Here is a 13,309-nt window from a genome sequence, read left to right on the forward strand (position 1 = left end):
GCTACTATCGCCAGCCCCAAATGGGTTACTATGGGTAGGTACTTAACACTACATGCATGCTCGTGGCGCACCAGGGGAAGAGAAGATACGACGCTGTGAGACCCCCGGTCACCTGAACTGAGCAGGGGTGAAGGAGGCGAGAGGGAAAAAGAAAAAGAAAGAAGGGGAGGAGGAGGGGTGAAAACGAGGGGGGGCCCTGGGAGAGCATTCGAGATTTGTGTAAGTACATACCATTATATGCAAGGAGGACATGGTTCTCGATCCCCCCCAAGATGCACAGAAGTGGAGGAGACGAGACACGAAGGAAAAGGCCGAAATGTACCTACACGAAGTGATGGTACCTATAGTAGTAATCTACATGCTACTACTATAGTAAGCCATTGCACAGATACATAAAAAGATATGCCGCAGGGGTTTGGTAAGGTTATTAACCAACAGGCCATGGCCAACAACGGGTGGCTGCCGCTCTGAGACCTAGGGCGACAAGAGGAGTCTGAGAAAGACAAGCTTCTCCACCCGAGTGCCTAAGTGTTATACAGTAGATGACATGCTGACTGAGAAAACAGACAGGACACAAGCCATCGGGTCGGGAGGAGCAGAGCAGCAAAAGGAAACCCTCGGGAGCGGCTCTGTGCATGACTCCAGAGTCAAACACCCATCCACCACCATGCTCGCTTCACACAGGCGCAGAGATCTTTCCGTATGCCAGCCATTCACCCACTTGCTTCGTCCCTCGGCCTTAAACTTGGAACGTGGACTTGTCGTACTGCCGTCGAGTCTCTCGAGGACGGCTGCCGACTCTGGCCTAGCACCAACGGACGGCAGAGTGCGGCATGCCCTGCCTCGTTCCTTGTACCATACTGTGGTAAAACGAACGAATATTGGGAAGGGTGGGTCTTCTCCCCCTCCAGGATATTATTAAAATAGCGCTATGGCCTCCGTGTGGGTGTTTCTGTGTGTGTGGCGCATCGGAGCTGCAGTAGTTCGACGTCCCCTGCCCCTGGTTTCCCGTCGTTGCAACATTGGGCCCCCGTCTTTCTTCCGCCCTCTCGAAGAAATAGGAATAGCTGCGAAGGAGAAGCTGATGGTTCCAGGTGAGACAAGGCTCCGTCGTGGTGGAAATGGAGGTGCTGTTGTTGTTGCGGCTGCGGCTGCTACTCATTGACGATGGGGATCCAGTCTATTGTCTGCAGGGCAGTTAGTGAGTTCATTCTGTACCGTGCTTCTAAGATTTGCAAGGCCTTAGTAGTAGTATTAGTAGCAGCATGTGTTGTTGATGGGTCAGTATTCCCAAGGCAAGGCGGTAACATCGTAATGCAATGACTACTATGGGAAAAGATAATGGAGGGTGGCCATTGGACAGCAGGCAATGTGTACATGGTACATTTGTGCCGTGAACACTGGATGGGCTGCCGAGAGGCCGAGATCTTCTCCAGTGATCCTCGTCCTGGGATCCACCAAGAGACCATGCAGTAGATCTCGGTTTCCTTCCACAAGACAGCCAGCCAGCCACGCAAGACAGAGAGGGGCATAGATAGACACACACATAGAAACAACTGAGAAAAGATCTCTCGGCCGAGACGGGAATTGGCTCAGCCTGTTTTGTTGACGTGACTCCTGCCGTCTCGCTCTCGATTCTTTCGGGCTTCAACAACAATTTCGGCTTTAATGATCACAACAACACCACGGCAAGATTCTGATTTTCAACTTCGAGTGAGCGATTGGATGAATAATCGGGTTGTTAAGGAGGGCCGTTCATACCCAGGTTTCCCGAGTTGCCCATCTCTCGAATGGGTGCGTAATACGAGGCGAGACGAGGCGCGTAGGACAAGTCATATGCTGTACTTGATGGTGAAAGCCGACCTTTTTCGTTCTACCTGCTCGTCTTGTCTGTCCTGAGCCAGCCAATATTGTGGGCAGGCGAGATTGGATTGCTGGGCGAGAGGAGGGTTACAGTTGCAGTCGGGTAAGAGATTTGACTTGACGCGCATGCAGTCGAGAGCCACCATTTTTTTTTTCTTGCCATTCCGAGATGATGGCCTGTCTGTCTCCTCTCATCCTCCCCACCCTTTCCGTCTCTCCTTCCCTCTCAGAAAATAAGCGACAATAGAACGTTAGGAAAAGAAAAGGAAGGAGGGGACTGGACTGACGGCGCTTTCCTGAAAAGAGGTCATGCGCGGCTACAGCAAGAGCCTAGGTGCCTTTTCATTCGTTCAAGCGGCTGCAAGACAGTGGGGCCGGGCGGGCTGGACCACCACCACCTGGACTGGGCTTGTATTTATAGCGACGTTAGGCCTCTCCAGGTCCTGTACTCTTACTATAGTAGTGAGTTGGCGCTGGAGGATGCCCTGCAGATTCCCTGCAAGCGCGCTGCAAGTGCTTTTGCCGAGATGCTACCAATAAGTGCTGTGCTATGGTTCTACAGTTACTTGCAGCAGCAACAGCAGCAGCACTCACTACAAGAGTATTATCATATGTACTGCGTATTAAGCATAGTAGTACCGATGGCACCCTTCTTCTTTTTTTGGTGGGGTGGGATGAGCGGCTTGCAACGTCCAACAACCACCAACCAAATCCAATCCGGCCCACACACCAAAAAAGACCACCTGCTGTGGCACTCAACCCTCACTCTCTCAGTCTACACACACACACACACACACAAACACACACGGCGCCTGTGAGAGCGGCCTGAAAGCACGACCTCGTTTACTAAATCTAGACGGCGCTATTAACGGCTTGCGTGTGCACCTTGCAGATGGAGAATTCGATGCAGATGATTTACTTACCTATTACAGTCCCAAGACGGGCTTCACTGGCGGTGCTGCTGCCCTGCTTGGGCCCCAACCACGCGAAGGCACACACACCACTGCTGCAGTAATTACACATTAGTACATATAGTACTAATGCGACGTACCTATCATGCTCACATGCTCCAGCAACAGCATGTCATCCTCGGTAGTGCCAATTTTTTTTTTGTCCCTAGAGGCAACGTTGTCCCGTGGCGACTATGGCGGGCGGGGGGGCTAAATATTAGGTTGCAGTAATGATTATGGCTGGCTTGCTTGCTTGTTTGTTCATCTGCCTGCCTACCTGCCTGTCTGTCTGTCCGCTTCTACAGACAGGTGAACATTCATAGCAAGATTTCCCAAGGCGTGACGAGGCGGGTTGAGCCAAAAGAGGCCTCAGTATAATATGCCCAAGGGGGTGCGACATCGGCTGCAACCCAGAAGACGATCTGTACTCTCCCTTTCTATCTGTTCACCAGTCGATCATGCCGCATGGCGCTTCTCAAGCAAAAAGAGCAGGGAAATGAGTGGTCATCACCATGTCTCCCCCTTCTCACACCATTGCAAATTGTTGTCTCGGATTTTCTTTTTAACTTTCCTTCCCTGTCGTGTGATACACGAAAATCATGCTTGATCATGGTAATACTCACCAGGGCGCTTTTGATTCTTGTTCGACCACGTGTCGGTCTGTCCGTCGACTCTGAATCACGACGTCAAGTGAGGATGCTCAGCCTCTCTGTGTCCGCTGAACCTAATCATCATACTCTGTGTACTATAATGGAGGCATAGGCTGGGTAACCGCGAAGTTTGATTGTTTATACTCTGAAAGACGCCAATTCCATGTTCATCTGTCTCCTCGATCCATCTCGCTACCAGAATAACGAATATTTCTTTTCATATATACACAAGTACGTATATATAGATACAAGACAAAGAGAAATGAAAATAAAATGAGGCAGCCCAAGGACGGGCGGCAAGGGACCCGTGGTCATGTCTTGGTCATGCGCCTGCCCGCATATCAAAATCCGGCCCGTCTGTGTCCTGCTCCGCCATACAGATCGGCAGTTAGGCGCCGGTGTGGCGGGTACGGTGATGCTGATGATCAATTTAATTTATTCTATCCGTTGCGAGATGATCCTGGTCTGGAAGCTTGAAAGGGTGGGTTACATAATTAATGCGGAACGGAACAATGATAGACATGGCACCTGGGGAAAATGGCACCAAAGAAGGAGGAGGAAGGGTGCAATGCTCCTATGTGACTCTGGGATACGATTCTGTGCCATCACATGTAATGAATGCTTGGAATAGTGCGGGTGACTGCAGCTTTCATGATCATAACATGCACAGACTTGGGCCGATCCTCCCAAAGAGATTGTCTAGCTGTAATCATCCATCAATGTCTCAAAACTGCACTCAATGTGCGCAGGGTCAACCCCACGAGGGAATGTAATCACTGGCAAACTGTGTGTAAAAAGAAATGTGCAGGCGAGTGTATTTGTGGCTGGCTTCCATAATTCACTCTTGCTTTTGATGTGTCTATGGCCTAATATTGCCTAAGGAGTTATGACTTTTGGTCTCCGGTTTCTGTTTCGACATTCAAGCACCCATCCTACTCTGGCTTTCAAACAAATACTACTACCATTGCTATTTCCATATTAATCAGGGCAAACTAAGTAGTCTTTGGGAGTCTCGCACACTAGAATTGCCTGCTAAGAACTGAATAGAATACCATACGACTAGATGGTCTGTTGGTGTTTTCTTCTTTCTTTTCTCTCCATATTTGTCGCATTGACAGAGCCAGATCAATATTTGGGAAAGAATTGTATGAACTCACTGACAATTCGCATTGGAACGTTACGGGAACAAGTTAAGACAATAACAGCCAGCCGTCTTACTTACAAGTTGCGACAAAATCATCCTGATGCCTCTCAGCCGCATGCGGACACGGCTGGTGAGAACACAATGAATGCCTTGCAGTTGGCTTGGAATTCTCTGAACAAAGTCGAGAAGGAAAACAGAAAATGCTGTCTAGATAGCATACATATCTTCTCTTTCTGGTGATGGGATGGCTCGTCGAGGTATGTCCTGTTGTATGTAGTTTATTTATCTATCCGATGCTTGTTTGTGTTCATGATGAAATCCTCCTTCACTACCAGCAGTATCACGGCAATCTGCTTCTTCTTCTCCTTCCTCTACTTCCCCCAACCTGCCGCACCCACAAACACTTCCTCACCCCCCACAACTGCCATCCTGCTCCCCCTCTACGTCTACCCAGGCCTAGGCGCATGGAGCCCCATCTACACCGCCATCAAGAACCACCCACACCTCCAGTTCCAGGTGGTCATCAACCCCAGCTCCGGCCCAGGCCCGTCCTCGCCTCCGGGAGCCGACAGCCGCTGGGTCAAAGCCACCGCCAAAATCAACTCCTTCCACAACGCCCGCACGTTTGGCTATGTACACCTCCTGGGCGGGGCCGAGCCAGCCGCCTCGGTCGAGGCCAACATCACAGCCTGGGCGTCCTGGGCCTCGTATGGCGACGGCGACGGCGACGGCGATGCTGCGAACATCTCCATGCACGGCATCTTCTTCGACGAGACGCCTGACAACCGCACTGCTTACATGCGCAACCTGACTTCCTTTGCGCGCGCTGCTCTCGACGCAGGCTCCGAGATCATCTTCAACCCGGGCAGGACGGTGCTGGACGATACCTACTTCACCCTAGCCGACCATGTCGTCGTCTCTGAGCTCGCGGCCGGTGACTATACCACCGCTGTGCCTACGGACAGTGTGCCTTCGCAGTATGCTTCCAAGGCGTCTATTCTGGTGTATGACTTTAAGAATCGGTCTGCATCTGACTCTGGAGGAAACGCAAAGGCAGAGCTGAGGACATGGCTGGAGGGGATGGTCGCGGCTGGCATAGGGAGTGTGAATGTCGTTGACTATGGTTGGGATGCCTCTGATAGTGGAGATGCACCGGCGAACATTGGCACTGTGGCCAGCTTGCTTGCTCAGGCTACTGGCGGTGGCATGTCCCGATGGGATGGTCTGGGAAGCTCATCAGTCGTGCTGATTATGATGGCTGGCGCTGTGACGCTGTTGGTGACGGCCGTCTTTTGACGATTGAGGTTCCTTCCGTCAAACAATCACAATAGTCCAGCATCCTGTAGGTCCAGCTTTAGTTCTTCAAACATCATAAAGTCTATTTCATGGGGCTCTTCGAAAGAGGAGAAAAACTTAAAGGGGTATCGCGGGTCAGCACCGACGCCTCTTCTCTCCGAATATCTAGGTTCGTCCATCCGCATATGTCTTTGCCCTCCCGAGGTAAAGGCACAGTAAACCAGGCTCGCCAGGTAAATAGATGCTCCTCGGCATGCTCACCGCCCGAACCCGATGCTAGTCGTGAACATCATCATAATAAAAAAAAGAAAAAAAAAGAAAAAAAAAAGGGCTAGCATGCTGTAGTAATCATCAAACCGTCAACCGCCCTCTAATCATGCCAGGAACTCTTCTTCCCTTCCTCGATGCTGTACAGTAACCTGCACTTGTCCTTTTGACACACCTTCTCCCTGCCTAGTCGCTTGAACTTGGGCCCCATCGGCCCCGTGACGTAGTGATACTGTCCAAACAACCGCCACTGCCTCTCGTCGCCCAGACCGTACAGCTCGTCGCCCCAAGGCCCATCGAAGTGGAACCACGACGTCGGTGCGTCGGGGTTTGACGAGGCCGGTACGAGAGATGTGGGCTGCACGACCTCACCGCGCCTATTGAGCTGCACTGTGCGGTTGGTGTGTGCTTCGAGGACGCCCGCACCGAAGGGATAGGGAGTCGACTCGTCGAGGAGGAGTTCCTTGTCTGAGCCGCCACCACGGCCCTCGTCCTCCTCGGGCGGGGGTGGGGAGTCCTCGTAGTCATAGAAGTAGGCATACTTGTTCAGTGAGGGGTCCCAGAGTGGCCCACGGTCGGTAACATCCTTGAGCATTTGGAATGGCAGGACATAGGCGTGAGGACCAGGGAAGGCATACATGGCGTGGCTGCCAACGGCGGAATAGATTACTGGTCGCTCGACGATCTCAGTGGTGCCTTCACCAGTCGCACTGTTGGTTGTAGTGGTGATGTTCATGCGCTTCTTCTCCAGTGCACCCCACGCGTAGGCCTGTCCGCCCTCGTGCTCGCTCAGGAACATGGCGCGCGGCTCACTGTTCTCGAAGCGCACCATACAGTGTTCCCAGTCGCCGACGTGATTGCCGAACCGCATGTCGAGTACAGTCTGGCCGAGGTTATAGCTGTAAAAGAAGAACCAGAAGGCATCCAGTATGCCTGAGCCCTTGTCGACCAAGACCAGAACAGCCGGGGCTGCTGAGTAACCACTGGCGTCTGGTTTGTGACCTGGCGTGGTTGGGGGCGGCGGGAATGGCTTTTGAGAATGGTCACCAGAGAGGACGGCCCGGCGCATATGCTTGGACAGCATCTCGCTGGGCTCAAAGGAGCGCTGCTCACGTGGGTCGGAGATGCGGCGCAGCGGATGGTCTTTGTCCACGTCGAACCACGTGGTTCCCTCTGTATACGGCGCATTTGGTTGCTCAGCATTGTGGTCGCCCGCAGGGTCGATCGTCTCATCGTCGTCCTCGTCAAATGGCTCCGGTCTGCCGACATGGCTGGACAGCCACTCTGGTCGCTGCTCGACGTCTTCCCTGCTCGTCAGGTAGACCATATCAGGTATGGTGCTCAGGTCGTACAGGTTGGCCAGCGACAGAGGCTCTGTGGTGTTGAGTGGCTCCTTATTGACAAACGGGGTCATATGCCGGATATGTTCCGAAATATCCGAGGGCCAAAAGCTCTCCCCCGAGTACAGATGCACCAGAGGCGCATTTCTGAGTACGTATTCGGGCACGTCGTCCAGCGTCTGGCCTCTCTCCTGTACCGGCCTTGCCCTCGTCCCAAGGTCTTCCCAGGAGGCCGAAGACACATCTCTGCGTCCCTGAAGTGACCTCCTCTTCTTGAGCTCTAGTTCGCCGAGCTCGGAGACCGGTATGGCTGGGCCCCTTGGCTTCACAGGGTCGTCCCACCGCATATGATGTATTCCGCACACGCTGAACCACTTGCAGGCCTGTCGGTCGAGCCAGTACGGCGAGGAGTTGACCCAGGCCTTGTCGCGCTTCTGATCTTCCGGGCTGGGCGGGTTTGGGATTAGGATCTTGGGAACGAACCACGTGATAAAGACGAGAGAGGCGATGATGGCGACCGCAACGGTCGCACGTCGGAGGTGGTACATGGCGACTTCGGTGCCTTTTTCCCTCTCTTTCCCCACCCTGGGAGAAGGAGAGCAGGGAAAGTTCAAGAATGGAGAAAAAATAATAATGAAAAAAAAAAAATGATGTTTTGGATGCCCCCAAGAAAAGTGAGTGCTTCTGTGAGTGTATAGATGTTTGCCGGGTGGGGATGTCTTCAGCTGGGCGACAAAGGAAGGGCGTCTTGCGGAGGCCGAGGCATCGCAGTGGAACCGTAGGAAGGAGAAATCAGGACCTAAGAATAAATGCTATGAAAATGATAGACGGCTAGGACATGATGTCTGTCAAAGCATTGTAGTTTTCCAAGAAGGTGAAGGGAACCAAGAGAGTGGGAGAGTAATGCGAGAAGAAGAAGAAGAAGAAGAAGAAGAGGACGAAGGTTGGTCTGTTCGGAAGTTCAGGCGGAAGAGGGCATCATTAGGACCCTGGAAATACTTTGTCTAGGATACTATGTAAATCAGGGACATGCTTAACTGCGCACTGCCACTGCTACTTCCCTACTGTCACGGCCCCTGGGCTCTCACTAGAGATGGCAAAGTCCAAGTGACTCCAGCTTTTGGTGTGACATATGCGGGGGTGCATGTATGCAGTACCCCATGCATCACTATAGCACTATGACACTCCGCAGGCTTACTGACGCAGGCACGTACCCTACTATGGTAGATCCCAAAAACGCGAATGGCGAGGGGCACTAGCATACACGTACTGTGATTTGTATCGAAAATGTTAGTGCTGACCCCATGACAACCCTTAGTAAAGGTACTAAAGTAAGAACATACTACCACTACATCCTACTCCACAGGACTGAGGAACATTCCCCTCCACAGATCGCTGATATGGCACATAGTAGAAGAGCCTTGGTTGCAACCCCTGACAACCACATGCGGCCAGGGAATGTTCAGGGTCCACACGCCGCCTCGTCACAGCCAACGCCTTGCTCCACGAGACCCAAGATGGTATTATCATACGCCGTGCAGTGTAGACAGTTGCAGCAGACCTCCACTTTCTTATCTTGCGACGAGATCATCAGACATGACTCCCAGCAATGAGGGGTTGTTTGGGGTCAGTCATTGAATCAGTCATCTGTAGGGCATGTCAGAAGAAATAGAAAAGGCAAAACAACACGCTTGAACAAACTGCCCAGATGCAGCGAATAAAAAACCAAAAATACAAAACCATGGGGTATCATATCTGACTGACTGCCAAACTCCATCGCCGTGTGAAGAAAGTCCCAAATAAACCAATCACTCCGTCACTCACTCCGAGTCCATGACTGTATCCTCCTCAGCGCCGTGAACATGTCCTTCGACTTCACCACCAGTGTTCTCACCGCCGCCCTCTCCGCTGCCACGACCCAGTTCGTCCCACGTCGTAGGTGTGGGCCTCGACAAGACACTTTCGTCTTCTTCTCTATCGTCCACCTCCTCGCCCCTAATCCTATCGTCACCATTACCACTGCCATTTGCACCCCTGTCCGCAAAGGTCACCACCCGCCTCCTCATCCATCGATTCCCGCCATGCCTCTTCTTCTTGGGTCTTGCCAGCCTCTCCTCCATTAGCCGCTGCTGTCTCTTGCGGTCTCTGGCTCGCTTCTTTTGTAGCGATGCCTCTTCCGGGTCGTCGTCGCGGTCCACCCAGTCTCGCGTCGTGTCCCGGGTCATGGTCGTGGCATCGTCCATCTCGCCTCTGCTTCGCTTGATTGCCATCAGGTTCTCGAGGAACCGCGCCTGCGGCTTGCGCCGCCCATGCTTGTCGAAGGCGATCGGGATTTCGATGCCTGCTTCCTTGCGCAGGTGCTTGTACCGGTCGGGTGCCGGCCGCCGGTTCTGTTGTGCGAGCGCCGCCGCCGCCGCTGCAGCCGTGTCGCCCCGGTTTTTAGGCCGCAGGTCTGCCGGCACCGTGAGAATACGCGCCGAGCATGCCGCCATCAGGTCCACGCCGCCCGCAAGCGACCGCAGGTGAGGCAGGTTACGCTCGACCACCTCATCATGGTCGCCAAACAGGAGCTCCGTACCGATGTTGTGTGCCCAGCTGCCCGAAAAGATGCGCCCCTTGTAGGAGATGATAGGGTTGTCCGAGTGCAGGTCGAGGATCTGGATCTCGCCCACATTCTTGATCCGTGCTGGTCTGTCCGGCTGGTCTCTGCCGAGATGCGGTATTACCGAAGGAGCACGTGACGCTGCTCTTGACGGGGTTCTCTGCGTGTTCCCTGGCGGCGCCCGAGACGGAGCTCGCTGTGCTATGTTCCGCAGCGTAGGATCGATAAGGTTGTCGTCCTTGTCGCGGCCGGCGTCTCGACCCTCGTGTTCGCCCTTGACCCTGTGGCTTCCGCCGCCTCCTCCTCCTTCTCTGGTGTCCTCGTTTACGTCTCCATCCCTGCCCTCAATTTCCTCCTCGTCCTCGTCGTCGTCCTGCGGCGCAAGTTCCCCCTCGTCCTCATTCTCCTCGTCGCCAAACAGCATAGCGTTCGTCTTTGTGGGTCGAAGCTTGGTGTTCTTGTTCGGATCGGCGTAGACGGGGTTGAACCACTGTTTGTAACCGCCTCGATTCTGTGCATGGAAGGAATCCTTGACCTTCTCGAACATGCCCGAATGCGACATGTCTATCGTCAGGTAATAGGTCTGATGGACGCCGTCAGCTTTCTTCCTCTTTCTTCTTTTGTTTTACAATAGTTTTGTGTGTGTCGCCCAAGGGATATGGTGCATTCGTACCTCCGTCTCGGTATTCGAGTACTCATATTCCCACTCATCTTGGTCGTCGCCTGCTTTAGACGACGACGATAATTGCGCGAGCGGGAAGCTGGCGGCGGTCTCAGGCGTTGTGCCTGGCCAGGCAATGGGCGCCTTGGCCGTCCTCACCATTGTCGATGTGGAGAGGGAGCTCTCATGTCAGTTAGAACATGCAATGTTTGGTGCAGCACCCATGGAACAAAAGGCAAGGGTGAAATCTGTTTGTATGGTTGGTTGTTGGAGGAGGAGGAGAGACAAGAACACGGGTGGGCAAAGGCTGGAGAGTTGCATATGAATCGTGAGGTGGGCGGGTGGACCCTGTAGGAAAATCTTAGCTCAGCTCTTAGTGACGGCATCAGTGGTGTGAGCCCCTGTAAATTCTTGCCCATCAGCGCCTGTTACCCCCTGTCAAACTTGACCCCTCCTTGTCAGTCGTCAGTAGTAGCGCCATGCAGGCTGCCCCTCGCTGCCCCTCCATTTGAACGTTTTTGGAGATTCAAATTCGATGCTTGGGTGTTTGACTCACTCACCAACCTTTTTTTCACCCATGATCTCCCACGCCCCAACTTCACACTCATGATTATCCTCGATACGAAGTTGAGACCGTCTGAGGCAGATACAGAATACTCAAGATGCCTACCGTCTATTTATTAGACTATGTTGCCGGAAATGTGAGGAGTTTGGTCAACGCCATTGAAAAGGTCGGATATGAAGTCGCTTGGGTGAAGACGCCAGAAGAGGTCGCCAATGCTGAGGTGAGTAACTCGCATTCATGCAATGCATGCTACTCTGGTCCAATCTTTTTGTTTCACTAAACTAATCTTCCATTGCGCCCATAGAAACTCATCCTGCCTGGCGTAGGCCACTTTGGCCACTGCCTCACCCAACTTTCCTCTGCCGGTTTCCTGCCTGCCATCAAGGCTCACGTAGAGGCTGGCAAGCCATTCATGGGAATCTGTGTCGGTCTGCAAGCCCTGTTTGAAGGGTCCTCTGAGAATCCAAACTGTCCTGGCCTGGGTCTCATCCCCAGCCGCTTGGGCCGCTTTGACAACGCCGTCAAAGCCGTTCCTCACATCGGCTGGAACGACGCACTCGTCGCTGGCGGTGCATCACTATACGACCTCCGCCCTGGGAGCAAGTACTACTACGTCCACAGCTACCGGTGTACATACGAGCCTGGCGTGCTGGAGGGCCAAGGGTGGTCCGTCGCCACGGCTGGCTACGGCAACGAGATCTTTGTCGGAGCTGTGGCCAGGGGGAACGTGCTGGCCACGCAGTTCCACCCGGAGAAGAGTGGTGTCGCAGGCCTGCGGGTGATCAGGGCATTCCTAACTGGTGACGGTGCCAGGACTCTCGGTCAATCCCTGCCTGCGCCGCCACCGGCCACGACCACGACCACGACCAGCACCACCACCACTGCATCGATAGCACCGCCTGGCAACAAGGATGTGGTGCCCCCACCACAAGGGCTCACCCGCCGTGTGATAGCCTGCCTTGACGTGCGCACCAACGACGCCGGCGACCTGGTGGTGACCAAGGGCGACCAGTACGACGTGCGCGAGAAGTCAGACGGGCGGGGCGTGCGCAACCTGGGCAAGCCCGTTGAGATGGCTAGGCGGTACTACGAGCAGGGCGCAGATGAGGTGACCTTTCTAAACATCACCTCGTTCCGAGACCTGCCGCTCCGTGACCTCCCCATGCTCGAGATCCTCCGCCAGACCTCGCAGACCGTCTTTGTCCCGCTGACCATCGGCGGCGGTATCCGCGACACCGTCGACACAGACGGCACCAAGGTGTCCGCCCTCGAGATCGCCAGCATGTACTTCCGCAGCGGCGCAGACAAGGTCAGCATCGGCAGCGACGCCGTCACCGCCGCAGAGGAATACTACGCCGCCGGCGAGACCCTGTCGGGCAAGACAGCCATCGAGCAGATCTCGTCCGCGTACGGGAACCAGGCCGTCGTCGTCTCCGTCGACCCAAAGCGTGTCTACGTCGCCGGGCCCGACGCCACCCCGCACAGCACGGTCAAGACGAGCCAGCCGGGCCCCGGGGGCGAGGAGCACGTGTGGTACGCCTGCACCATCAAGGGCGGCCGGGAGACGCGCGACCTCGACGTCGTGCAGCTGTGCCGGGCCGTCGAGGCCATGGGCTGCGGCGAGATTCTGCTCAACTGCATCGACCGCGACGGCACCAACAGTGGCTTCGACCTCGAGCTGATCCGCCAGGTGAAGAGTGCCATCAGGATCCCCGTCATCTCGAGCAGCGGCGCGGGCAACCCGGGCCATTTCCAGGAGGTCTTTGACGAGACCACCACGGATGCCGCGCTCGGGGCTGGCATGTTCCACAGGGGTGAGTACACCGTGAGACAGGTCAAGGAGTTCTTGGGCGGCAACGGCCTGGCGGTAAGGGGTTTTGAGGGAGATTTGTGATTTACTTTCATGCATGTATCGAAGATTATCAGTTCATCAAGCTCCTTTTGTGATTTACTGGGTTCAAGGGGACCAGA

At 54.3% G+C, this 13,309-nt stretch overlaps 3 protein-coding genes across 3 annotated transcripts; 1 reads left to right on the forward strand and 2 right to left on the reverse strand.

The window, feature by feature from the left end:
• Nucleotides 1-4,963: 4,963 nt before the first annotated feature.
• M406DRAFT_93266 (uncharacterized protein) lies at nucleotides 4,964-8,058 on the reverse strand (the record flags this gene model as incomplete). The annotated part of the gene is made up of 2 exons (XM_040926248.1): nucleotides 4,964-6,547; nucleotides 6,713-8,058. The coding sequence occupies 2 exons, from the start codon at nucleotides 8,056-8,058 to the stop codon at nucleotides 6,274-6,276; spliced, it is 1,620 nt and encodes a 539-aa protein (XP_040773914.1). The 3' UTR covers nucleotides 4,964-6,273.
• A 1,272-nt stretch (nucleotides 8,059-9,330) lies between these two features.
• Nucleotides 9,331-10,935, reverse strand: M406DRAFT_72906 (uncharacterized protein; the record flags this gene model as incomplete). The annotated part of the gene is made up of 2 exons (XM_040925591.1): nucleotides 9,331-10,722; nucleotides 10,786-10,935. The coding sequence occupies 2 exons, from the start codon at nucleotides 10,933-10,935 to the stop codon at nucleotides 9,331-9,333; spliced, it is 1,542 nt and encodes a 513-aa protein (XP_040773915.1).
• A 500-nt stretch (nucleotides 10,936-11,435) lies between these two features.
• M406DRAFT_45364 (uncharacterized protein) lies at nucleotides 11,436-13,232 on the forward strand (the record flags this gene model as incomplete). Its single annotated transcript, XM_040924273.1, has 3 exons — nucleotides 11,436-11,558; nucleotides 11,643-12,159; nucleotides 12,232-13,232. 3 exons carry the CDS (start codon nucleotides 11,436-11,438, stop codon nucleotides 13,230-13,232), a joined length of 1,641 nt encoding a protein of 546 aa, XP_040773916.1.
• Between the last annotated feature and the right edge of the window lie 77 nt (nucleotides 13,233-13,309).

This window comes from Cryphonectria parasitica, assembly GCF_011745365.1.
Source record: "Cryphonectria parasitica EP155 unplaced genomic scaffold M406scaffold_7, whole genome shotgun sequence".
Taxonomy (NCBI): domain Eukaryota; kingdom Fungi; phylum Ascomycota; class Sordariomycetes; order Diaporthales; family Cryphonectriaceae; genus Cryphonectria; species Cryphonectria parasitica.